General features: G+C 39.4%; 2 protein-coding genes across 3 annotated transcripts in view; one reads left to right on the forward strand and one right to left on the reverse strand.

Moving 5' to 3' along the window:
* LOC308701723 (adhesion G protein-coupled receptor D2) overlaps window positions 1-20,626 on the forward strand; it is an 83,741-nt gene extending 63,115 nt beyond the window's left edge. For both annotated transcript variants that reach the window (XM_081384143.1, XM_081384144.1), the window contains 2 exons: window positions 7,832-7,914; window positions 20,059-20,626. In XM_081384143.1, coding sequence (XP_081240269.1) covers window positions 7,832-7,914; window positions 20,059-20,172 — 197 coding nt within the window. In that variant the 3' untranslated portion in view covers window positions 20,173-20,626. The remainder of the gene's footprint in view (window positions 1-7,831; window positions 7,915-20,058) is intronic.
* A 2,720-nt stretch (window positions 20,627-23,346) lies between these two features.
* The window catches only part of nr5a2 (nuclear receptor subfamily 5, group A, member 2), a 55,082-nt gene continuing 51,256 nt past the window's right edge, over window positions 23,347-27,172 (reverse strand). Inside the window, exon 7 of the mRNA XM_081384151.1 lies at window positions 23,347-24,427. Within this exon, the coding sequence (XP_081240277.1) occupies window positions 24,180-24,427 (248 nt within the window). The 3' untranslated portion in view covers window positions 23,347-24,179. The remainder of the gene's footprint in view (window positions 24,428-27,172) is intronic.

The following is a 27,172-nucleotide window of genomic DNA, read 5'->3' on the forward strand; positions in this document are numbered from 1 at the left end:
CCCTTAAGAGCAACATACCATAAAAATTTCTTCATCCTCGTTGCCACGGTTCAGGTAGTTATTTAGGAAAAACTGCATTTTTTTGGGTTTGGGGGGGCCCAGCGCGGGGGGGGGGAGTGGCCCCCGGGGACCAAACGAAATTTTTCCGTAGAAGTCTAGTGGGGCTACATGCCCACCAAATTTCATGTTCCCCGGTGCTTCGGTGTCCCTGGTATCGTTGACGAAAAATTTACGGGGGCCCCAGCTCAGGGGGGGAAGTGGCCCCCGGGGACCAAACGAAATTTTTCCGTAAAAGTCTAGTAGACCAACATACCATAAAAATTTCTTCATCCTCGGTGCCACGGTTCAGGTAGTTATTTAGGAAAAACTGCATTTTTTTGGGTTTGGGGGGGCCCAGCGCGGGGGGGGAGTGGCCCCCGGGGACCAAACGAAATTTTTCCTTAGAAGTCTAGTGGGGCTAAATGCCCACCAAATTTCATGTTCCCCGGTGCTTCGGTGTCCCTGGTATCGTTGACGAAAAATTTACGGGGGCCCCAGCGCGGGGGGGGAAGTGGCCCCCGGGGACCAAACGAAATTTTTCCGTAAAAGTCTAGTAGACCAACATACCATAAAAATTTCTTCATCCTCGGTGCCACGGTTCAGGTAGTTATTTAGGAAAAACTGCATTTTTTTGGGTTTGGGGGGGGCCAGCGCGGGGGGGGGTGGCATTCGGGGACCAAACGAAATTTTTCCTTAGAAGTCTAGTGGGGCTACATGCCCACCAAATTTCATGTTCCCTGGTGCTTCGGTGTCCCTGGTATCGTTGACGAAAAATTTACGGGGGCCCCAGCGCGGGGGGGGGGGAAGTGGCCCCCGGGGACCAAACGAAATTTTTCCCTAAAAGTCTAGTAGACCAACATACCATAAAAATTTCTTCATCCTCGGTGCCACGGTTTAGGTAGTTATTTAGGAAAAACTGCATTGTTTTGGTTTTGGGGGGACCCAGCGCGGGGGGGGGAGTGGCCCCCGGGGACCAAACAAAATTTTTCCTTAGAAGTCTAGTGGGGCTACATGCCCACCAAATTTCATGTTCCCCGGTGCTTCGGTGTCCCTGGTATCGTTGACGAAAAATTTACGGGGGCCCCAGCGCGGGGGGGGAAGTGGCCCCCGGGGACCAAACGAAATTTTTCCGTAAAAGTCTAGTAGACCAACATACCATAAAAATTTCTTCATCCTCGGTGCCACGGTTCAGGTAGTTATTTAGGAAAAACTGCATTTTTTGGGGTTTGGGGGGGCCCAGCGCGGGGGGGGAGTGGCCCCCGGGACCAAACGAAATTTTTCCTTAGAAGTCTAGTGGGGCTACATGCCCACCAAATTTCATGTTCCCAGGTGCTTCGGTGTCCCTGGTATCGTTGATGAAAAATTTACAGGGGCCCCAGCGCGGGGGGGGAAGTGGCCCCCGGGGACCAAATGAAATTTTTCCGTAAAAGTCTAGTAGACCAACATACCATAAAAATTTCTTCATCCTCGGTGCCACGGTTCAGGTAGTTATTTAGGAAAAACTGCATTTTTTGGGGTTTGGGGGGGCCCAGCGCGGGGGGGGAGTGGCCCCCGGGACCAAACGAAATTTTTCCTTAGAAGTCTAGTGGGGCTACATGCCCACCAAATTTCATGTTCCCTGGTGCTTCGGTGTCCCTGGTATCGTTGACGAAAAATTCAGTAAGGTGACGGGAAAAAAAAAAAAAAAAAACTTTGACAATCCCTATATGACCGCTTTCGCTAGCTACGCTAGCGGCGGTCATAATTATGTAGTGGTAACAGATCCCTTGAATTATTTAAACCTATGCGCGTGAACTCGGCAATCGACTACTTTGGACTTCAGCCGAAAACAGGATGTAAACACAGGTATTTGCGCTGGCTTAAATAACATCATTTTTATACATATCTTTCACATCTACTGCAGTCAGATTCACTCGTGTTCACTCTGAAGGAATCACTCACATTTTCTGTGCACTTGTAATGACACATCAAGGATGTTAAGAGGCTAAAAGCTGGTTTAAAACTTGCCCCATTGAAGTCAACAGGGTGCAAATTTTAAAAAGAGGATAACACGGTGTAGGTAACACCGATATTTGTCGTTGTTCTCTGTATTGACAGCACTCCAAATGTACAAAAAGATGAGCTCAATGTTAAAATTGACCGGAGTTCTCCTTTAAATCCTCAAAGATCACAATCTCCATTAGACACAGTTTCTCAGTGCCATGATCAGCTGTCCACACCACTGTGCAGTCTGCCATCTCAGGTAAACGCCCACCAGGTGTCACTTAATCCCGCTTTTGACGCCAACTAGACCATGTCCCTTTAGGGGTGACCTCCTCAAACTCATCGTGTCACACTCCTGGCCCTCTGAGAACTCCCCAACAAGACTCATGGAGAGGGGGCTGTTTTAAAGGGTCGTGAGGGGGTTGTAAAGGTAGTATGAGTTTGAGCGTCGGGGTGGGGGTGACAGCACTGGAAACCAATGGTGCATCAAGACAGTTCTACCCCGCCACGGTGGCCATAGATCAGGGCAGGGCTGCTGGCGGACCGGGTGAGGGTGACAGGGGAATAACATCCCTTTCTCCTCAATCGACAGGGCCCATAACTCCTGCCTCCCCAGGGACAGATTGAGAAAGGCAATAGCCAGGGGCTGTGAAGCAGAGATGCTTGGCAGAATTGAAAGTTAAAGAAGCAGGAGCGGTATTTTTTTTCTTCCCCGTGCACTTGTGCCCGGTTTTGCACTCTTCTGTCATTTTTTTACCACTTGCTACTGAGGGAAATATTTTTTCCCCAATTTTTCTAAAGCGAGTCTGAAGCTTCCACTACGTATTACAGCATTGTTGTTGTTTTTTCGCACAATTTAAATGCATGCCTGAGGACATAGGGAAAGCATCTCTGTCGGGAAGTGTACTTCCGCGGCATCCCTTGTTTGTATGTCGGCATGCAGACCGTGAAGCCTGCAGGGATAGTGCTGTGTCAGGACCGAAGCAGCGTATCTGCAAGAGTGCCAGCCTCTCGCCCCGGTAGCGACAGATTTTATAGCCTGATCAATTTCCCAGTGGCTTATTGAATGTCTTTTAAATGGCTTTTTTATTTTCAATTATAACCCACTGTGTCTCGCCTGCCACAATGGGCCAACATTTGCACTGCCGGATAATTTAAAACCCTAGTTTAGGAAATTATGCATTTTATATTGCCTAAATTTACAATCCCCCACCTAGTGCTAGTGTAGCGACAGTAAAAGGCGAAGTAACCGAATGGATTTTTTGCATATGTCGTTAATGAATGCGTTAGTAAGTATTTGTTTGCGGCTAACTGGCACATCCATGGTGGACACCGCTGATGAACGAGGTACGTAAAACGTCCACGTTTATGGAGATTTATTTGCTTATTAAATTTAACTTGCTTTCAGGTGCCGTTATCAAGTTGATGGAAGCAAACGCAGATTGAAGTACCTCTAGTGAATGACCCAAAGTTAGACAGGTGCATCAAAGTGCATTCGCCCCCGTCCCAACCAACCATCCCTCCCCTCCTTATCCCCAGCACGCGAAGCAACTTGAAGGTGAAAGAAGTGCTCACCGGAGCTCATTGGAAAGTAGGAATGACAGTAAATTTTTCAGCCTCCCTCTCCCTCGCTCCTCCATGAGATGGGAGATCTTGTTATAGCAGTCAGGATGAGAGGGGGTCAGGGCAGAAAGCCGGCGTGCGCCTGTTGATGATTGAGGAAAAGAGGAGTAAATTCATTCTGCTCTCGGCACTTTGTCAAGTGCCAGTAGCTTACCGTTGAGAGCCAGTCACCCATCACCATGTTACGACCTCAGAGGTCAGTGGTGAGCCATAAATCAGCGAGGAGAGAGGTTGTGGTGATGCTGCAGAGCTGAAGAGAGCTGATGCGACTATTGCCTTTGTCGTGCCCCCCCCCCCTCCACCCATATGAAGCTGAAGAACCAAGGCCTGCATGAAAATGATGCCCAGCCCTTCACCACGTGTTGCTGCTTCACAGAAAAGAAAAAAACCCTGGAGTGGCGAACGCCCCAAATAAAGTCTTTCTACACTTTTATCCTGCTTTTTCTTAATTATATTTTTTTATTGTGATGTGGGCTACTTTATGAGCGCCCTCATTCTACTCATGTAAAGTATTGATTTTTGTTCTATAATGAAGGATTTCATAAGTGACAATGTTTTTGATTACTCGTGACAAACCTCCTTAGAGTATTAATTAAAACGGCAGCAGATGTGCAGGTGTGGGAAATCATTAGAAAGAGGCCCCAGTCTATAGACATTTCTCTCTTCCAGCATGCAACAGCTCTGCATGGCAAATAGGACGCCTGAGAGGGAAAGCGTATCTCACAAGTTCATCTAAAGAACAAGTACATAAAAAACACATTGTACATTACAAAAAGGACATCAATACATTCATCTGGACTTCGTCTTGGACGTTTTTGTGTCTCATTTTTCATGCTGAAACTCTAGATCGGTATACAGTACATGAATTGAACAAGGTTGTCAGATTTTTCAACAGAGCTGCGTTTCCAACACTTCGACTGGACGATTCCAACTCAAACAATGAACGAACGTCAATACGACAGTTTCCTCTATTTTTTACGTTAATTGATATATCATGGAATTATCGATTTCTTAGGCACCCATGTGCTAGCGTTTTTCTCGGGCGCACTGGGAGAGAGCACTAGGAAAGGGGATCTGGCTGGTCAGCTCCTGCTTTCAATATTTGCTCCTATTAAACTGTGATTATCCTGTAGTGCCTGGCTTCTCTCAAAGTTGGAGAGAGCAAGCCGAGACAACGCAGTCAGATATTTCCAGAAAGTAAAAACTTCCTGACAACTCTGAAGGTTTACCAGGTCTTATGAAATTATTGAATACCTCATGTCCGCTTATGTTGAGGTCCATTTATTGACATTTGCAGATGTAGAAACTGAAATCGGGCTGAGAAACAGATGAGACTTTTTAAGAGACTTTTTCGATTACTCATTTCTCAATAGTCCCTTGTACAATAAGTCCTCACAGAACTTATTTTTATGTATTGTTGGTGGTTTGCTTCATAGCTGTTACTACACTGTTTTTTGGTGCAGCTAAATAACACAATATACTTAACTTTTTAAGTGGATGCTTTGCGTACACATACAGCTGAACGCACAGCTTTCAAAGTTCATTTGATAGCGTGTGCGAACCCAGACGGCTGACACATGTTGACTGGAAAATTTTACCCTTGTCCAGTGTCTGCTCTATTTCTCTACAAAAGTTATTAACAGTAACATGTCTTTGTACTAGTTTAAACTAGCGCTCTTTAGTGCGGCTATCTGTTGTTGTTGCATCTCCAGTGGTTTGTTGTCGTTTCGTTTCTTTTTCAGTTGTGAAACAACGGACAGGGACAGTAATGCCACCTTGTAGACAAACTAATTAGCGGAAAAAAATTCAAGGCACTGCAAGCTAAGCGTACAGAGTATGTGTGGTTAGAAAAATCTGGCTGCTTGCGTACCAACATGCTAATGAAATTACATCACACTACGCATGCCCTAGCGTACACTTTGAGCATAGATTGCTCTATTAAATATGGAAGCTTGTTTCCACCATAGAATAAAACATTTCAAAAGATAATTGCGATTTTTTTAAATCTCACTAATTCTGAATTTACGAGACGCAATTGCGACTTTATATCACGCAATTCTGAGAAATATAATCAGAATTGCGAGATGTAAACTCTCAATTGCGTCTCGTAAATTCAGAATTGCAAGATATAAATATTTTATAACTCGCAATTTGCGAGTTTATATCTTACAATTCTGAGAAAAGATGTCAGAATGACGAGTTTATTTCTCGCAATTCTGACATCTTTTCTCAGAACTGTGAGATATAAACTTGCAACTGCGAGTTATAAAGTCCAATTCTAAGGAAAACAAAAAATATATCTCATAATTCTGACTTTATAACACACGATTGCGACTTTATATCACGCAATTCTGATTTTATAACTCGCAATTGCGACTTTATACCTCGAGATGTAAACTCGCAATTTTGAGAAAAAAAGTCAGAATTGTGATATAAAGTCGCATTTACCTTTTTTATTTTTTATTCTTTGGCGGAAACAAGCTACCATTATTAACCAATCAGCATTCAGGATCTGTTTTATAACATTTTAGTCTCAAAAAAACTATTTCTCAATCATCCAGTATTGGTCACCACCAATAACAATAAGAGCAGATAAGAAACAGCAGCAAAACTGAGCTTTTCATTGTCTCTTGATCACCTGCAGGTATTTCATTCTTTATTTCCGCACTCAGATATCTGCCATTTCACCTGCCTGATCGCAATGAATTGAACAGATGGTCCAGAACTAAATCTGCCTCTGGGTTTTACACTCTGTTTACTCTTAGCTGTTTACCTCAGCTAGTACTGTTTTATCAACTACTTTGAGATCTTGGGCCAGTGTTGAAACCTTGAAGTTTCTAAAGTGCTGATGTAAGACTGTCAATTGAGAAAGTAACAGCCCAGAATGATGGCGGAGGGGGGGAGTGTTTTAGAAACCTATTCGGAAACAATCACTATTTTTGCCGTTGTATTTAGTGCCTCCTTTTGTTTTGTTTTTTGGCTATTTGTAACTTTGTGGAATGGTGTGTTTTCTCACATTTTATTAGTCACAAAAAATCTCAGAACAGCATGGTGAAGCTAAGCTTCATATCGCTGAACAACACACACACCAACACTTCCACAAACTCGGTTAAGAGACGCTTGACACATCAGAATGATGGACTCCTTGAATGCACTGACCTCTCTCCTCTGGACGCCTCTTTCACCCTCCCTCTCTCCTTACAGCCCTTCATACCTCCATTTCCACCCATGTAGATGAGACAGTGATAGATGAAAATATTCCTGATGGGCAGCCATTTCATAGCAACACACCAAATGAGTTCTGGCTGCCCCGACCCACCCTCCTTTGCAGGAGATTAATCCTGACGCAGGCCGCTTTCCCACCACGACAGCTCTGTGTGCTGAGGGGACTATTCTTTGGGGACAAAATTGGGTTTACTTGGCTAAATCTGGTGAAACCTCCCTTTGGGACATCCTCAAATGTAGAATTTCTCACATACAAAGAGATCTGTTACTGCTTGCCTTGTACTGTAATGGGGAGATTTGACATAAAGTGAAGCCGAGCTCTCACACGTCTGCTCCACTTACACAACTCGACTGTTCTTTGAATGTGGAAGTCTGCGATTGTTTATTGTGAAGGATAAGCTTCTCTTGCACTTATCTGACTTCTCACTTTAATAGTAAGTGACTCTTGAATGAAACCGTAGCACGGATGCACAAAGCCTGGTATATACTCTGTACATGCCGCTCACTGGCCTGATGACTCAGTGCGTATTATGAAATGTCCCCAGATTTATGGGCACACAAAGACCCCACCAATTGGTGACTGAGCCCTCTGGGATGGGAGGCAAAGATTGTGCTCATCCCTACAGTACTATCATAGCGTCTAAACACAAGTCGGCCATAAATTTGAGGAATTTATGCCATATAGATGTTTTGTGTCTTTTTTTCTAAGGGCGTTTGATAAAGGTTTTAAAAATATAGCTTGCACTTTATTGATGCGCAGTGAAATATTAGCTTGCACGATGGATTGTTTCGCTTTTTTTGGCAAGACACTCGAACGGAAGAGTTACATCCAGTTTGATAAGCATTTTATAATTTGCAGCGGGTGTTTATTTGTAACATCTTGCATATTTTAACCACAAATCTTTGTCTCTGTTGCCTTTCTGGGTCATTGATTAATTGTGACTGTCATGTGACTTCGCAGGACATCTGTCCCTCCTCTGTGTCCATGACAACCTGAATGAAGACCTGCGATGTCCTGACACTAGTGTCCACCTCTCTGGACAGGTAAGGCCTCACGCCACTTCTGCACCCATCTATCAATAAGGATCCAAGGTTATTTGACATCTGAAAAGAAAATCAATTTGCTCCCCCTGACACTAAAATGATACCAAACCCTTTTGCCCGAGCTCAGAAATGTGTACCAGTGCCGATAAATACTATTTTGTTTTTACGTTGGTTTCTTCTCACGCAATGTTAAAGCTACCTTGAAACTAGTCAAGCTACAAACTATCAATTTAAAATGGTGCTAAAGTGACTACCTTTTTTGTAGTAAAATAACACATTGGTAAAGTGAACGATTCACTGACTTACTAATGTTGTAACCTTCAGAAAGGGATAATGAATCAGTGAACAAAACTGAATTAATCTAAAACTGGGATGAATTAAAATCTTGACCACTACAAGTTACTATCAAAAATGACATATTTCAGGTTGGATTTTTTAAATAATTATTGGTTTATGTATAATATAACAACAGATAGTATAGAAAGTTACTTTTTCTAGCACTACAGTAGCATTTTAGTTATTCTTCAGTGTTGTTGGCAACCTATTATTCATTTGAAGTATCTTGAAATCACTAGGATGGTAATAAAAATGTATAATTTGTAATAAGTAATTAATAACCATATTCACTTAAAACATGTTACACTCAGAGGAAGCAGAGCGATCATCAAAGACAGCAGCCCTCTGGTGGCCGACAAAAAAATAATGTCTGTATCTGTAGTGTCAGACTAGCAGTACACTTATCACACTTTAAACATGATTCTGATTACAAACTCCTAAAATTACTTCCCCCTGAATACATCATACTTCAACTTCACATATTTTGTGTCCGTTTGGGTGGTCTGAGATACTGTGTTCTGATCATTGCTTTTTTGCACACTGTAAACAAAAATCTAATAGCACAATTTAATTCACACTTGAGGCTTTACAAGGAAATGTCCAGATTCCCAGAGGTGTGAATCAGTTTGAAGTGTAGAGAAGTGAGGAGAGGAGGGCGAGGCTTGCTGATAATTGGCAGTTTAGTGTGAACCGGCATTGTGTCATACAGTGACGCATCCCAAGTTGCAAGAGTCATGATCGCTCTCAGCTGTGAGACGACAGCCTGTTCTCGCTCTTACCCGATCAGATCTCCGCCGCTGAGATCTCCACATATTGATCTCATTTGGCTTAAAAAGCGTCTTTTGAGTTTCTTTTGACTCTCAAAGGCCTCACTGTACTTTTGTTTTTCACTTGTTTTGTTTTTCAGTCATGTTGCCAGTCTCTCTACCCATTTGCAAATGTTTATTATTTTCTTTTGTCTATTGCATAGTTTTGTGTTTTGTTTTCTCGCTTTCAAACAGGTCTAGCTAATATAGCTTTCTTTGGTTTGTTTTGTTCTGCTGTGCTTTTTGTGTTGTTTTTCATTTATTTATAGCGTTATTTTATTGATTCATTTTCTTTATCTTTTTTTGTTTTGTTTTTTATTTGTTTTCTGTTGTTTTGATTTGCTTTGCTTTGCTTTTTGTTTTTTTTCATTTGATTATTTTTTTTAAACAAGGTTTGCTTCACTCATTAGCTAATTTTGCATTCCCGAGATGCTCAAAAAATAGAGAAATATTTGTTTGTTTTGTTTTGCCAGGCTTTTTGTTTGGATTCCCCCCCCCCCCCCCCGTATTTATTTATTTATTTCCACCATTATTTTATTAATTAATTAATTTTATTCATTATTTATTTGTTTGTTTAATGTAGTTTAGATTTGTTTTGCTCTACTTTTTGTTTATTTTTTTCCAAACAGGTTTGGCTGTTGCTGTGTCGAGATGCTTATAAATAGAGAAATAATATTATTGATTTATTTTATGCAAATGTTTTATTTTATTTTACATATAACTTTTCTTTTTATGAGGGTATTTATGACAGTATTTATCACAGCACTATTTGACCCAGAGGAGGACTGGCGGACAGGCAAGTATGCTCTTATATGTAACGAGAGCACTCTCGTCCTCATTGCACTGTACCAGGTGGCCCAGTCACCAACCCTTGAACATGGACTACAGCCCTTCTGGAACCTTTATGAACTTCCGCCAGTGTGTCAATCACTAAGTGAGTGGCAGGGCTTCCTGTTTTGGCCGTGTGAGGTTACACATCCTGGCAGGGGAGCTGCTGTCAGCCACAGGACCTCGTGCTAGTCGTGTCTCTCTCCCACACACACACACACATACACACACTTGTTCTGCCCCATGGGGATCTCCTGACTTGCAGGCTCTTGACACACCAGCGGAGGTGCTACACTGATTCCTGTTTTACTTCACACCTGCACAGTGCTGTCAGGACTCATTCCCCCGGCCACACGAGAGGTCAATCGTGCTTCAGTCAAAGCTAATTAAACAGTTTTTGTGCCAAAAGAACAAAAATTAATATGAAAAGGCACCGATAGAGAGGAAGGACTGCAGAATACAACTCAATAACTGCTCGTCTCTAAAATATTTTGAAATTAAAATTTGGTACTTTATTGTTTCTCCTTCGCAAATATTGTATTTTGGGGCTCTTTAGTCTCTTTTAACTTTTAAAGTTAAATAACATTTTGCATGTGGCATTTAAATCAGATACCATACCATGAATTTTGAAATATTATTTGTTGATTTTTTTTGTGTGCCATTTTTATGATGGATACAGGACAGGATAAGCTGAGGGAATGGTATTAGGGTCCACTAGGCCACAGATCAGGTCACAATTCGTGTGAAGAATTTGAAGTAATTGACCTCACACCATAGTAAAGGTCAGATAAACTTCATGCGAAATCAAAGAACAAACTGGTGTGACGTCATTTATAACAAAATCAGGCCAAAACGGAGTTTGTTTGGGGAGCATCGTTTAATTGGATCAATGAGGCTAACTCCTCAAAGGCCTCTGCTAAAGTTTCTTTCTCAGATTACTTCTGTTGCTGATGAGCGATAGATAACATGGACCAGCTCAACCTTTTGGGCATTTATCCATTTTTTTATTACTTTATATATACAGTGTATATATATATATATATATATATATATATATACATACATACATACATGCATTTATTCCTTGAGCTAAAATAGTTGAAAATATATATATTTTTGTTTTTTATTTATTAATTTATTCAATATTTATATTTTTTTATTTTTGTGTGAATATGTAACTTCAACTTTTCAAATATTTTAGCACAGGAAAAAAGCTTTGAACGCGTTGAACCTTCAATCCCACTGACAATACACCAAAATAAAGAGGCATTTAACTGAAAAACAATGACAAATATTTCAAACCTCAGAGTGCAGATGGACTCACCTCTCCCACACTCTTTGAACGGCTAGTCTCAGAGACCATTGTTTCACCTGAAACAATTCGTATTGAATCATCGCCGTGTTGTCTTTTTATTCTCGCTGTCCATCGGGGCCCGAGCATTAATATGCCATCACCACAGCTCACATCCTCGTTAGACACTGTAACCGATGAGGTTTCCTGTGGCTTGGGGGCTTCGCCAGCAGGACACTTGCTCCTACCAATCTATCAGCGAAGAGAGGAAGAGAGGCACAGAGCTGTTATGTCACTCTATGAAAACGGCCACCTGAGCTCCTGTGACTAACTCTGCAGGAAGAAAGAAGCCAGACCACAAACATCGGCAGCTTTAGATCATGAATGCCCATTGAGGGAGGCTACTGTACATATGTGAACAACAGAAACTGTTTGCTGTGGAGACCTTTTTCCCTTTACAGCGCCATCTGCGGTGTCTTTTAAAGTGATAGTTCACCCAGAAATGACACTGAAGGCATGTTCCAAACGCGCTACTTTTCTGAATGGACGTGAAACATTTGGAGATAAAAAAGAGAAAAATGGATCCGGTCATCCTGGTGTCATCTGTACGGAGACAGAATGTTAATTAATCGTCACTCGTGGGATCTAAGTCTGCTCATCTTTACCCTGGTGTTGACTGTATCGTCAGGCTGGTCGGGCGTGTGATGGACATTTCCCCTTGTGGTGTGGGTGGATTGGAGAGTGACACCTACTTCCACCCCCATTGGAGAGGAAGTTCCTATCAGAACACAACAGGAAAAGAAAAAAGCAAAACAAGCTGACATCTTTTCACTGATGAAGTCACTTCCTACAGGCCCTGCATTGACCCTAGTCCACCCACCCAGACAGAGCTTGAAATCAGAAGCACCGCATGCTAAGATTAACTTTTGAGCAGGTAAATCTATTAGATCTGAGTATATCTTTAATTTTCTATATGCTTACATGATCTACGTTGACTCTTCTAGACAGTTATTTGACCTTTGTATCAAATTTGACCCTAATACCATGTAACATTATAAGATCAAAGATCAGAGGGACAGACTGGAGATTTGCTGATCTCTCTAGTCTTCATTGTAGCACTTGACCCCAGGTCATTTAAGGAGGACTGTCCACGTTGTAATGGTACTGCATTTACACAGCTGCACTGTTAAAAAAAATGTTGTTGGTTTAATTTAAAGAGTAAGTTACCTGGTTGCCTTAAAATTTTGAGTTCAATTAATTTTTTTTTTGTTGTTAATACATTGAAGGAGATTTTTTTAATAAATAGAAACTCAAAACATTATCTGAACCACATTAATTATCTTGTGAGTTGATTTGACAAAAGAAAAAAAGTTGTGATAACAAATCATGAAAATAATTTTTTAACCGTGTGAGACAAAGAAGATGCTTCCGGTCATGTTGATGGTATTTTCCTGTTTACACTGAAATGCAGGTCAGCAGTTTAAGAGAACGGGACCACGCTCTCATTTTGACCCGAAACATTTAAAATCTCATATCCCCCTCTCAGAGTCCTACAGACGTTTGGCTCAATAGAGGCAGATTAGTCTAATGCTTAATTAAACAGCTTGCGCTCCCATAGCGCGCTGCTGTTGTTAGTGGTGTGAAATGACTCGCAGAGGCTCATGGTGGTCTCTGGGTGAAGTCATTAGAGCCGTGTGCCAGACTCTACCACTGCTCTCTCCTGGCTCATTGAAGATGCTCCCCCACCACACGCATTCATTATTCATGAGTGCCAAATTTTAATCTGACGTGTATATCAAAGACGGCATTTGTTTTCTGATCTCCCCATGTGTGTCCAGCGCTAGCCAAAAGAAATTCATAAAAATGTCTCTCATTTCAAAAAATATTGTTTTAATTTGCGCTTTTCACACACTTGGGATATGACTTTATCTTTAGATTTTTGTGTGTTTGAGTCATTTAAAAAAATGATTTGTAGCATCAAACTAGACAAACTGATATTAATAAATATCAAAACCAAAACCTTAGCATAGCCTCTTTGAATGTAGCATGCTAACGATCATGTAACCTTAAACTAATTCTGCATTGTCAGAAAATGTGCATGCAAACAAATAGCATTCATCTGTGAGACTGTGACTCGCATTTGATTTCAACAGTTTGACATTAGCATGTTGCTAAGCTAAAGACTCTAAATAGCATAAACACAAATGGTTTTTTTTTTGTTTTTTTAGCCATATTTCCACATTGAATGAAATGTAACTATTTTGTCTTGTCCAGTGATCTTGGAGGAATAATTATTGCAATGCATTCTGGAATAATGGTATAGAATGTTACAAAATGAGAAATTCACACAGAATTAATTTTGGCGTTGAAAAACTTAAATTGAGCTCCAAGTTTTAAGATTGCTGTCATGCTCAAAATGTTGTACAAGGCGCAAGTTGTGAGCGCAACAAAAGTTTGCATGTGCATGTTTAAATTGGAAAAACAATGGAAAAACTGTGAACGGCCCCTAAATAAGTAGGTCAATAGGTTTTGCAACAGAGTTATAGCATTTATCATCTGAAGAAGGTGGAGCTAAACCTTTTGGACTGTTATGTTTGATTTTCGTTTGGTCGCTGCTTAATGTTCCCAGGATTTTCAGTAGGAAAAGTGTCCTAAAGTCTTGGAAGAAATACATTTATAGTAGTTTGGAACAACATGAGGATGAGTAAACAATGATTTTTGGGTGGACTATCGCTTTAAAAGTCAGAGCCTTTGCCCTGCAATTAGCATGTTTCCCTGTGTCAAATTAAGCCAAGGTGCTCATGTGGGAAAATTGGGTTCGAATCTGGCCCACATGTAAAAAAAAAAAAAAAAATCCCTGAAGAAATAAGTAAACAGTTCTCAGGAGAGGTATTTCACATCTGCCCATGATCTACAGCCTGTTAGTATACACATCACACAATGTCAATCAGAATTCCTTCGGCTCTCTGATGTTAAGCAGATACGATTTCTCCTTTTGCGAACGCGCACACACGCTAACAGTGGCGGCAGGCACCGACAATCTTGCCACAGGTCAACGACAGCTTGACGGGCTTCGCCTGGTTCTCTCCGCAGGTGACACAACGCAGCCCTCCTCTCTGATGCATACTGAAACAGATGCACACCAGCGCTCCCCCCGGAGCTCCCTCCGCGCTCTCTTTGATGGTCCCAGGCTCCGGCCCTCTGATGTGGCCCTCTTTCAGAGCGTGTCATGTTCACTTGGCGTACACAGGCTGTCTGATATCAAGTAGCTGCTGCCAGGGAACCAGTGTTGTAGAGGAACTGAACGGTCTCCAAGGATCGACTGGCAGACTAAATAACTGCTGATTTGCCATCAACTATCTGCTGCGTACGAGCAGCTGTTTATCAGAAGAAGGCAAGACGGACGGCCAAAGGTTCTTCAACGCTCTTTCTTCACCAAAATCCTAATGTGCTGTTTTTGCGTTACTATTGCATATCTTGTATGTCTGGCGAACGTCCTAAAGTTGTCAAGCAGGTGCTGCTGGCTGTCTTGACGAAGATAAAAATGATAGAGATAATATTTGGTGCATTAGTGCATTGGAATGAAAATAACGCTTTGCTATTTTAAATAATGTCTGATCCAGGTTCATTTCAAAATAAGTCGATTTATCAGAAACATCCGTGGCATGCTGTTGATTACCACAGAAAATAATGAAAAAATTCAAACCAGTTGGAACAAGACATAAACATTATAAATGATAACAATGTTAATCTGTTTTAGTTTTGTTGCTGTTATGCCACGATCATCTGATTATGAGCAGTGTCATTGACTTAATTTTCTGTTCCCAAACATACATCCCTATTTGTTCGCCACATGTGATCGGCCCGACGGATAGCTGGAGTTTTGACAAGTGTAGCATGTGTGTAGCAGCGTTGCATTATCGTGTTTGATTTTGCTTGTGCCTCGGTGTGAACCTTCCCAATCTCTGCTATTTCCTGAGCGTTCTATTAGCGGGTCACAATTCAAGGTTGAACAGCGGGACCCGATCAGTCTCTGAACAAGTTCAACACCTGCAAAGTTCAGCTTCACCAGCTTTTTCCAGGCTGTTATTCTTGAATTTGTGTAGCTGTAAATTTATGTTAAACAGCATGCACGATTTTGTAGCCGTGTCCACAAAGAGCATGGCATCCCTTGTGTTTGATTTCGTTATATATTCATGTTTGTCTGCTCGAGCTCCTGCCGTGCTCATACGACCTTGGGTGACATTTCCAAGCATATGTATTGAAAATTCTGACACTTCTCATTGTCAGACCACAAAGAAGCACTTAAGTATTGAATCTTGCACCTCATTGGAGGAGGCACAATCAGGAACTGACCTTGGATACACCCTCCCCTTATATTAAAGGGAAGATCCAGGAAGACCTTTAAAACAGAATATGTTTGTGTACTTTTTGTGTGTCTTCGCCAACAACGGTATCCATAACCCACCAAATCCCAATTGCAATTCAAAGCGAACGCAGCACATTTTAGCCTCGATTTATTGTTTTATTTAATAATGGTATTAGTTTAAAAAAAGACAAAAAAAAAACCCAGATATTTGAACTTCTGAGAATTTGGGTTGGTTCATGATACAGTGGCTAGCTATCTGGTTTCAGTTTGTTGGCTTGTCATTTAGAAAGTATTTTTCTTGGATTCATAGGCACGTTGTTAAGTGTTTTAGGCATATCGGATCTCATTAGCGATGTTTCACTCTGAGTCTGGCCTTCACTCCAACCAGAAGCACTTAACTGCACCACTTATTTAATTATTATAGGTTGCAGATTTTGCAGTAATACTGCTATAATTTAAATGATTGGAAATTGTCTTCTTAAAGGCATTTAGTGAAACAGAGTCTGCTTAGAGTTAGTATGTTACCGTAGCCTCAAATATTTAACCAGATTTACTTGTCTAAATGACATACCGTATGTTTTAGTAACTGGGTTGTAATGAAATAGCATCTTAAATCATTTCATTTCAAAGCTCATATATTTTCCAAACCTGTATGACTTTCGTTCTTTCGTGCAACACAACAGAAGAGGTTTAGCAGAATGTTCAATCTGCCCTTTTCCTTGCAATAAAATACAGGCAAATACAGGTAAGCTTTAAAAAGGACAAACAAGCACAATAAAATATGATCATATTAGTTTAGTACATTGTCTTGAGTGCTTTGTTCTCTTTTACAGTAAAAGTGAAAGGAGACAAACTCAAGAAATTACAAAAAAATCACTATGAAAGTGGTTGATGTGTCTTGTGCACAATATTTCAAATCTATTTTGAAAATATTTTACAAATCTATTAATTTACCAAATAAAAACATTTGTTCAGTTTTAGTTTTTGTTTCCAGTAATTTTTTGTGCTTCAACTTTAACTTTTTTCAGTTAGTTGCCAACATTTCTAATTTTCCTTAAGTTTTTCATCTAATATGCTATACTTATTTCAGATTAATTTCCATTAACAAAAACGTTTTTAATAGTTGTAGTAGTTTTAGTTGATGATTCCAAACAACATTGGTCCTTACATGTTTGTAACCAGGCGAGGAAATTATGACAATTAAAACTTTCTTTAAAGAAGAAATGATAAGTGAGCTTCTTGGTATGTATACATACATTCATTTATATATATATATATACACTTCATTGAACTCTTATTACCTACAAACCAGTTTTTCCTATCTGGGCCGTGTTCCATTGGCCGTTTCGATGAACTGCGAGCGGAGGTATTGTTACAAATTACTCTTGGCAAAACGGCCTATCATTTATGACAATAAGAGGTCATTTTTCCTGTCTGACCTTCTGTTTGGGCTGCATTTCTGATCCTGTGTAATTATGTCTTTGTGCTTCAGAATGTGGAAATTTAATCGCCTTTACAAACGGCAGCAGCAGAAAAAGAGTTTTAGAGGAACTACACGACCATTTTAACAGGACAACATGTTTGAATTAGATGTTCTAGCACTGGCTCTAAATGGATTTCTGAAGTGGTTGTTTGTGAGGATTTTCAATCGGACGTAACCTTGAGTCTTTTTTATGGGAGGTCCGTTGGATTTAAGTGCTGGTATAGCATGAAGAGCCTGAATACATGCGTTTCTCTCTCCATCTCCCTCCATCTATCTCGTTCCCCCTCTCCCTGCCTTCATTTCTCTTCTCTCTTCCCTCTCTCTGTCTGTCTGCCTCTTTTTCTCTCTGAAATTGAAAAATCTGCCTCTGAAGTTGTTGCCATTGTCTGAGTAATTAATGGAATGCTGAGAGCGAGGTCCAGGTGCTTAAAGAGTTTTTTTTTTTATCTCTCTTTTTCCTCATGACTAATAAGGATAGAAAATACACATTAGTGCTTTTGTGGTCCTTCTTTTTTTATATATAAACTTATGTATAATACATGCATTTAAATGAAAGGACGGTGACCTTCGCTGTGTTCCATTTCAAACCCACCACATTTGTTTTGCATGTTGAGGTGAGGTTTAGCATAACAATCTAACTGCTCCTATTTAATATGCATCTATTAATTCGTCCATTTCAGTAGTTGGGAAGTTTGGGTCAAGGCCTCCGAGCATTATTTTAAACTGAGCTAAAAGTTTCTTGCTACATATAACCATGGTCTGATGTCTATTTATTGATGGATGCTGATTATTTATAGGCCTTTACTGTTTGTATCAAAGACACAGGGCTGATATTATTAAATACGTAGACTGTAAAAAATGATATGATCAATAAGTTATGACAGCATGTATTTCAGCATATATTTTTTTACATTCCTTTAACTAACTTAGTTAAGTTAAGCAGTTTTCAGCTTTATACAAGATTCAACTATTTTTTTTTTAAAAGTCAGTTTAATGTAATTTGAGTTGAAATGACTTAAGTTGATTGTACTTAAAAATTTAAGGCAGCAACTTTTTTTCTTCTTCTTCTTTTACAGTGACGAGATTGTTAAATGGACTTACAATTACGGTTAAAATTCTAAATTCTGTCACTTTTTACTGACCTGTGTGAAAAGGAAAGTCAGTTGGGTCCAGTGAGGTTGTTTTAGTCCCCATTGACTTTCATTCTATAGACAAACACAATTTTCTCATTTTGTTTTCCACGTAGAAAGAAAGTTATAAAGGTTTGGAACAACACGAGAGTGAGTAAATGACAAAATGTTCATTTTTGGCTGGACTAATTGGATTGAATGTGCACTTATAGGGTAATTCAAATCTTCAAAATAAATAATATAATATTAATTAAATAAAAGACCACTTAAGTGTAGCCTACTTCACTTTCAAGACTGTTTATTAACATACTCAAGTGCACTTATAGAAAGTGCACTTTGTAATGACAAATTAAAATCTTTACTTTGAAGTACATTTTAAATCATTATATTTAGGGAAGCACCGATATGAAAATTTTGACCGATACCGATAACCGATAATTCTTTATATTTGAAAGCCGATAACCGATATATTGGCCGATAAATCTAAATCCAAGTTTTTATATAATTTTTGAGAGCCTGATTACAAAAACAAAAATCTCACCATTAAAAGCCATGTCCCAAACACAAAATTGGAATGTTCTCATTATAATTGTATGTAGCCTATATGACAGACTTGCACTTAACTGTATTTTCTTTTTTGAAGTGATTCCAATCATATTTCAAGCAATAAAAATCCATCATGTTGAACAGTGCACATCCAAAGTGTCTCAGCTGAAGTAAATAATCCATTATTTATTGGCTTTAATATATCGGCCAAATGTTTTTTCAGGGCCGATGATGTTAATATTAAAAATGAATGCATAGATACCAATATGGTGGCCGATAATTTTAAATGATCTTTTGTCGTGCTACTTATGTACATAATCATTATACTGTGTATTTGCAAGTATATTTAAATACATGACAGAAATTACATTAAAGTCTCATTATTTCTTTCTCTCATTTATATCTCATATTTCAACAACAATATAAGTAACTATGACATTACATACAAAAGTCCAACTCAGGTGGTAAAAAAATGCTCTTAAGTGCTACTAATTGCATTTAATATCAATTTAAACTGATATGTTCATTTTAATTGCAATTCACAATTCAACTACAGTAATTGTCCGAATAAAACATTCAGTTTGCTCTTAAGTACAGTATATTATTTCCAGAATAAAGTATGCACTTCTATTTCACAAGGGTCTGTTTAAGTGAATAGTGTTGATTACGGCTTTCATTCCATTGCGATTTACTTCCAGGATATATTTACTCATCGTTGTGGTGAAATAATCCAGAGTTAATCTCTTGTTGTCTGTGACTGACTAGCATATTGATGAATTGAAGCGGTCTGAATGAATCTGCCTCAGTCTGTTCTCACAGTCTCTCAGCAAGGCGCCTCTCAAAATAACGGGCTTCAGCAAGTCGTGCGGTCGTGTTGGTTTAGGGCTCTTGCCCGAATTTATGCTGTCTACACAGTCTATTTTCGATTTACAGTAAATCAGCTCAGATCTGTTTCTGTGAAGAATTTGGTACAACTCTTTGGTCAGTTTTGCTGAACTGTGCAATATAATGTGTAAATGCCATTTTGTACCTGTGTGAGTGAGAGTAATTACATTTTGGTTTGGTTTATATAAAGAGAAATATCTATCTAACAATGTGGAAATCATATTGTTGATATTACATTAAAAGTCTAAATTTGGAATTGTGGTTCAAGTTCAAGTAATTGCGTTTAATATAAATTTGAACTATAATACATTTTAATTTAATTGCAATTACCATACAATTAAGTGTCTGAAAACATTACATGCAGATCCCAGTTTGAATATTCTTTATTTTCATAAAAAGTGTAACTCTCTTTAAAAGTAAAAGTGCACTTCTACTAATTTCTTTTTTTTTCTTATTTCTTATTCTTTCAGGAGAACTTAAAGACACCTAAAAGCAGACTTCCAAACGAATGCAGTCTGAATGTACCCATGGAGGCTGAAGGAATTTCACCTCCTCAGCAGAACGCTGACATGCGTCTTCATTGAAACTTCTCTGCATCTTGTGTTTTGGTAAAGTGCAGATAGTCTGTAAATGATATCCTTAATGTTTCAACATATTGTGTACATGCTTTGAAGTGAGCAAACTACAATCTAAATATGTTCATTTGTGAAAAACTAACTTAATGCTTTGAATGTTTTACTGAAGGTTTACTCTATTTTGTACAGGTTTCATCTTGAATAAGCTAAAATGATTCTTCGCAGTTCATTTATTTTTAGTCTGTCTGCACACTATATTTGAATGAGAGTGTAGCAGGATCAGGTATGTGTTCTTCTGTGTATGTTTTCTTGAATCTGATTTGGAATCTGAATATTCTCTGTATCAAGTGTGTTCATCTTTGTATCAGGAAGAAACTGTTGGTCACTGATCATGGATTATTGCCAGAGATTGAATAAAATGACGACTGTTGGCATAATAGTCATTTATTAAAATATGATGGAAAGATTCCAAGAGCTTGTATGGAAACTCTTTATGGCAAGAGGTGACATCAGAGATGCGGGCCTGACTGCGGCTTCCAGCGCACAAACAAGAGAATCCCAATCCAGACATTCAGGCAGGTAAGCAGATATCCAACGCAGCTGCAGGACTTCCGGTGATGGGGAACAAAATGGGAACGAGGGGCACTGGATTCCTTTTAAGATTGTCGGTCTGATCACACACAACACAGTAGAGTCACAAAACGAAGCAAATACAAATCAGTTTCCCTAGAATCGATAAAGAAGTGGCTTAATGTACAAATGGGGGCGTAGATGCCATGCAGCAAATGTTGATCAAAGCAGTTGTGCTTGTAAAAAAAAAACTTTTTACACCATTGTTGTCTGAAAGAATTTACATCGATAAGGTGTGTAACATGTCAGAAAGATCACTTTCCTAAAAAAAAAAAAAAAAAAAAAAGCATTTGATGATTGGGATATCAAGTCACCATGGTGGTCATTTTCACTGCTCTTTAAATCAACACATGACATTTATTTTCAGGTGTTACAACAGTCACCTCAGCTGAGTTTTTTACTGTGTTGATACTTTTTGACCTCAGATTTAGTAAAGTCAACATGAAATGAAATTTACGACCCAATTTACTTCCTTATTGTGACATATTTCCATGCGCAGCAGGTTATTCAATCAGATACATGTAAAGTGAGACATTTTGGTTTTAAAAAGTGTCCGTTACATGCCAAAATGGAGCTGAATGTAAGTTTGCAATGGATTGTGGGAAACTACTCCCTTTATAAACCACCAGCACCCACTTTTGAGGAGATTTTATGGGGAAATGAAGGTCAAGTTTGTTTAAAAAAAAAAGCATCCTGATGTATGCTAATAGTAAAGTTTCTATTATTACAGTACCGTTTATTATGTAAATGTTAAAAGTTTTGCTTTCATTTGTTTGTTTTGCTTTCGTTTGCTTTTGTTTTGCTTTCATTTGCTTTTGTTTTGCTTTCATGTTTGTTTTGCTTTCATTTGCTTTTGTTTTGCTTTCATTTGTTTGTTTCGCTTTCAACTGTTTGTTTTGCTTTCATTTGTTTCGCTTTCAACTGTTTGTTTTGCTTTCATTTGTTTGTTTCGCTTTCAACTGTTTGTTTTCTTTTAATTTGATTTTGTTTTGCTTTCATTCGTTTGTTTCACTTTCAATTGTTTGTTTTGCTTTTGTTTGCTTTTTTTTTGCTTTGTAATTGAATTCTTAACATCATTTTCTGCCCTATAATGGCAGTTCGATTACAAAGAAAAATCTTTTTGTACGAAATAACACGCATTGACAAATTGTGCACAGGACCAAGATAGTGTATTAAGGAAATAAACTGGATTAATTTTGATTTCATGTCGACTTTAACACCAATTTTATATAATACAGTCAAATGAAGGCTTCAGGAAAAACAACACCAGTCCCCAAGTATCAAAGCTCTCATCCGTTCATTGTGAAGCAAACAGGTAAGTACAAGTGAAGGACAGACGCTGTCTTTGGTATAGAACACAGATGCTATCATGAAAACATTCACTGAAATCTCACGATAGAAAAGATGCACCAGTCAGTCACACCAGATGTACAGCTCTTGATATTTTACAGTGGTAGGACTGATGGGTGTTTAATGTGAATCACTCAATCACCATTTAGCTCCATAACTGCATCTTGTATCTACATTTTTAAAAACGTGCTACAGTAAACAAATACATTTAGTCATGACCCCACCGCACTGTGCAGGAACACATGGATGAAACCAAAACAATAAATTAAGCTTAACCAGTGACGTACATTTCAAACGTAGAACGTAAAAACAGGTGCCCACAGAAACAAGCCAGCACAATAAAATAAAAAAAAGAAGTAAAAACTCAGTATTAAGTGAGATTCCTCTCTGATTTAGTGTCTCACGACATAATTAAGTACTGGTCAAGAAAGATGAAAACTGTACACACCTAAGAAAGCAAACAGGAGGAATATAATCTTTGCTGAACGTTCGTTTTTATATGAAATCATTGCTTTGCAATTGAACGCATCACAGTTATCTCCCACATGAATGTAAACACCTCATTTCTTTTCAATTGTATAACATTAATACTTTATATATATATGTACTTTTTATTTTACATATCGTAATTCACATCAGCACGGTTAGCTAGCATGGAAATGAAATAAGGCAAGACTCACATGACTGTGACATCACAAATTATTAATACTGATAGTTAAGGTTGTTTTTTTTTCTTTCTTTTTTGTTCTCTGCAGGCTTTGGTCTTGTGTTGACGGAGGCGGCATTTCTTCATCCTGGCTCTGAGACTGCACTTTATTTACATTCACATTTGTTGATGAACAAACTGCAAAATGTTACAAAAAAAGGGTGTGTTGTGAGGTAAATGTTTTTAAGCATTTTTTTCCCAAATCAAATCAAAGAATAAAAAATGAGAAATTATTTTTGTATTATAATTTTTGCATTAGTTAAATTAATAAAATTGTTAATATTTATGAATTATTATTTAGCATTTTTACCCCCCAAAATTCATTCATGTCATGATATAATTTACCTAAAAAAATTAATCAATTATTTTAATAAAATTAATAATATAATAATAATAATAATATTTTTAAGACAATTTAACATTTTAACTCTCAAAATTCTGCTTTATTATGAATCATTTACTTTTTAATAATTATGTCATGACAATTCAGCACATGTACCTCCAAAATGATTTTTTTATTATGAATTACTTACATTTTATTCATTACTTCATTTACAGTACAATTTAAATAACCTAAATTCAAATATTAGACACTGTTTTCTTTAAGCAAAATATAATTTCTCATTTCTTTCTTATGATTTTGAGATGAAATAATACCCGGACATGTTCTCGACAGGATTTGTGACATTCACCATTTTTCCACTTTTGGAGAGAAAACATTGGCAAAAAGCAGTCTCGAAGTGACAAAGAAGAAGAAACGACTGCCAATTTGACAAAAAAGAAATGCGTTGCGTTGTTTTTTTTTTTTTGGTGAGGGGTTGGAATAAAGTCTTTGTGGTTTGCGCAGGCAACGGCTGGTTGTCCGCCTTCCCTCCGCCTACTGGCTCTAGCCCAGCTTGTGTGCCTTAAAACAGACAGAGGAGGGCCACATGGCCAGTCCTAATGGAAACTTTGGGTCAAACCTGGCAAACCAGTCTTAAAAGAGTGCCCAGTTCCTTCCTAGTAATCCAAAACCCTCCACCTTGAGTCTGAGTGTAAAGTGGACGTTTCGATCAGCTGCACACAGAACAAATATCGACTGACAGTCATGGTTCGACAACCCGCAGTCTAGAGGTCATTATAACACTTCATTTCATTTCTTTATCAGAAATGCATCTGCCCTTCGAGCCAAACCGCTTTCAGGTATTACCGTGCCCTCTCCGTAAGATCCAAAGCGTCCGTCCCACCGCAAACCCATGCGCATCTGGTCTTTCGAAGGCTATGTCTGGTGATGACGCTGGGCTGAGGTGGAGCTGGGAGCAGTGCGCGATGTGTGGAGACGAGAAGGTCCTCAGGCACGTTTGGCGTGCAGCATCTCTATGAGTAGATTGTTGCAGGGCACGTCACCATTCAGGTGTTTGTAGTACAGATACTCTTCAGCCTGCAGACTGATGGCCCGGATCTCTGGCAGCCGCAGCAGAAGCTGGCCGAACTTGTCCGTCTGCTGTGGATAGTTGCACATGACGTAGTCCAGCAGCGCGGCGTTGACCTGTTCCTGGACGCTCTCCACCAGGTGGAAGTTCTCCAGGTTCTTGACGTCTGAAAAAAAGATGAGATAAAGACCATTGTATAGTTACTTAAGGGCGTTTTCACACCGGTAGATCGGCTGATTTGTTCCATAACAGGGACTTCATTTGTTACGATGTTTCACTTTCTTCTTGGTACGGTTCATTTTCACAAGGAAAACGCACCAGGTTCAGAAACAAAGGCTTCAAAGCCATTTGTGAAAGCAATCCAGTCAAAAGTTTGGAATATATTTGAAATAAGCCCCTTATATTCACTAAGGCTGCTTATGTACTCTTAGTTTTTCCATCAGACTTTTTATGCTCTAAATGTGGACATTTTCCTTGTCATGTCTTTAATTTATGGTGTGCTAACGTGTTGAGATGAGCTGCATGTGTTCTTGTGTTTCAGATGATCTGTGGCGGCGGGAGCTGCTAATGAATCCCTGGCGTGTGGCTCTATTTAATCAGGTTTTGAGGGGCCACCTCATGTGATCTTTTATTTATCCCTTTGACCCGAGGTTGAACGGGAGCGTGGTCATCCCGCTCTAGTCCCTCCTAATGGAGACTGCTGGGGTCCGAACGATTGTGAAAGCACTCGGACCCACCCAGCCGTATCTAATGAGCCAGCTGACACTTCTCTGCCTGCTCTCTTTTTCCCTAAAAATAATCGAGACTGCCTTGGCCGACAAAAAAAAAGAGGTGGGGGGGGGAAGAAGGGGTAAGTGACTGTAGCAGCAGCAATGTAATGAGGTCTGTAGAACAAGCTGTGAGTCCTTCATGGCGCTGGTGAGGATGTTTGACCCCTGGGTGACACCAGCAGGCACAATCAGGACAGGGGGTGGGGGTGGGGGAGGGGTTAACCAAAGATGACCAATTACAATTCTCCAGCTCCAGACAATTTAGCAAAGAAGTAAACAAACAATGAAGTCTATCTATCTATCTATCTATCTATCTATCTATCTATCTATCTATCTATCTATCTATCTATCTATCTATCTATCTGTCTATCATTTATCTGTCTGTCTGTCTGTCTGTCTGTCTGTCTGTATGTCTGTATGTCAGTTGTTCTATCGGTCTGTCTGTCTGTCTGCCTGGTCTAATAACAATAAATATCTCAAATTTCAGAAACCTTTTTTTAAACTGAATGAACCGATTCATTGAACTTCCAAAGTTACTGTTTTCTTGGTCCATATTTTTGCGAGGGAGCTGCGCTCTGTCTTTCTCAGACTGATTATAGACATTACCAAAAAAGTCAAATTATAATTGCTTATTATTGTAGCCACGTTTGAACATTAAAACCGAAGCATGGGGAGGGGTTAAAAGAGCCGACTGATCGATGACAATGGCTTGATCTCTTTCGCCCCGAGCAAAAGAGAGGCCGGTTGCGAGGAGAGAATTAACATGTTTGTTTAATTTATCCGCAACGAGAAACGCTTAATCATGCCCTGCTGACAGAGACTGAAAAACGCAGAAAAAAACGTACAAGCAGCAGTTATCTAGTCAGGTTGAAGCATCGCATGGTAAGCACTCTTATTTTCTATCTCAACATTTAGCCACTGTGGGACTAATTATCAACTTTTTCTCTCTTTTTTTTTTTTCATGAAACAGCCTTAGTGTGCACTAGGGCCGGGATGTAGCCTGCCTCTAAACCCTTAGGTCCTGAGGAATACATTGTTCATTTGACTAGCGCTCATGCTAGACGACCCCACATATCCACTCGCAGACACCCCCAGCACCACCCCTCGCCCTGTGATATGCTGGGACTCTTCTTAATTAGAAAGGATTTTCTAAGTGAAAAAAGATCATTCCACGAGAAATTCATGCCGGCAACCCCCCAAAGCCCTCGTGAGGTTCATTTGTATACTGGCATGGATGCACAAATATAGCCAATCTGTATTTGCCATATAGTATGCAAACTCACTACAGTAATGGCATATCGATTACAATTTGTTAGTGTGCATACTGCAAATGAAGATGTACAAGGATATGGAATTTCACCTCTAATTGTTTAGTCAATGAGCAATTAAATCATAATGCCAAATCTGAAAGGCAAATGATGAATCCATTGATGTTCCTAGCAGGCCAATGTCAGTGTAATGAATGGCTTCCTGTTGGAAGCTAATCAGAAACAAATATTGTTTAAAAGCATGGTGATTCAGGACAGTAATGTGTATTTGCAAAAGTTTATGAGTCTTTTGGAGCAAAGTGTGTAGTTTCAAAGGGCAAAATGTATCTGAACACCCCCTCCCTTTGGGTTTACAGCATGCTGTAATCATATAGTCAGCCAAGCATGTCAAAATTTCATCTTTATTCATCATTAACTTCTTCCAGATTCGCACCAATCAGGAAATGGGGCGGTGCGTGAACTCCGCTGACCTCCAAACACCACTGTTTCATCTAAACCAGCCCCTGAAGCTCTGCTCATGGCCAATGTCCACCTGGTCACTGGTGATAATATTTACTCAGTGTGTTTTACTTTTGTTTAGGTGGTTTGGAAGTATTTAAATGCTAAATCATTCGCAGTGGTGATCCGTCCAAACTTTATTCTCTTTAGCACATCATAATGTTGCATATCAGTGAGCTCATCACTTGTTTCTCCAAGGTTTGTTCTTCCTGACTGAGCCATGTAAAGCCAGGAGAGGCTCAGTCTGCTCGTCCCTGGTCACCTCGGACTGCTATGAAAGGGAATCAAAAAGGACTGGTACAGTTGGGGATATATTAAGTCAAATGTAAGCCCTTCATAGAGGCGCTGAGCAGGTAGAAGAGACGTCCCATTCGC

The sequence above is a fragment of the Scardinius erythrophthalmus genome, assembly GCF_964197995.2.
Source record: "Scardinius erythrophthalmus genome assembly, chromosome: 14".
In the NCBI taxonomy this organism is placed as follows: Eukaryota; Metazoa; Chordata; class Actinopteri; order Cypriniformes; family Leuciscidae; genus Scardinius; species Scardinius erythrophthalmus.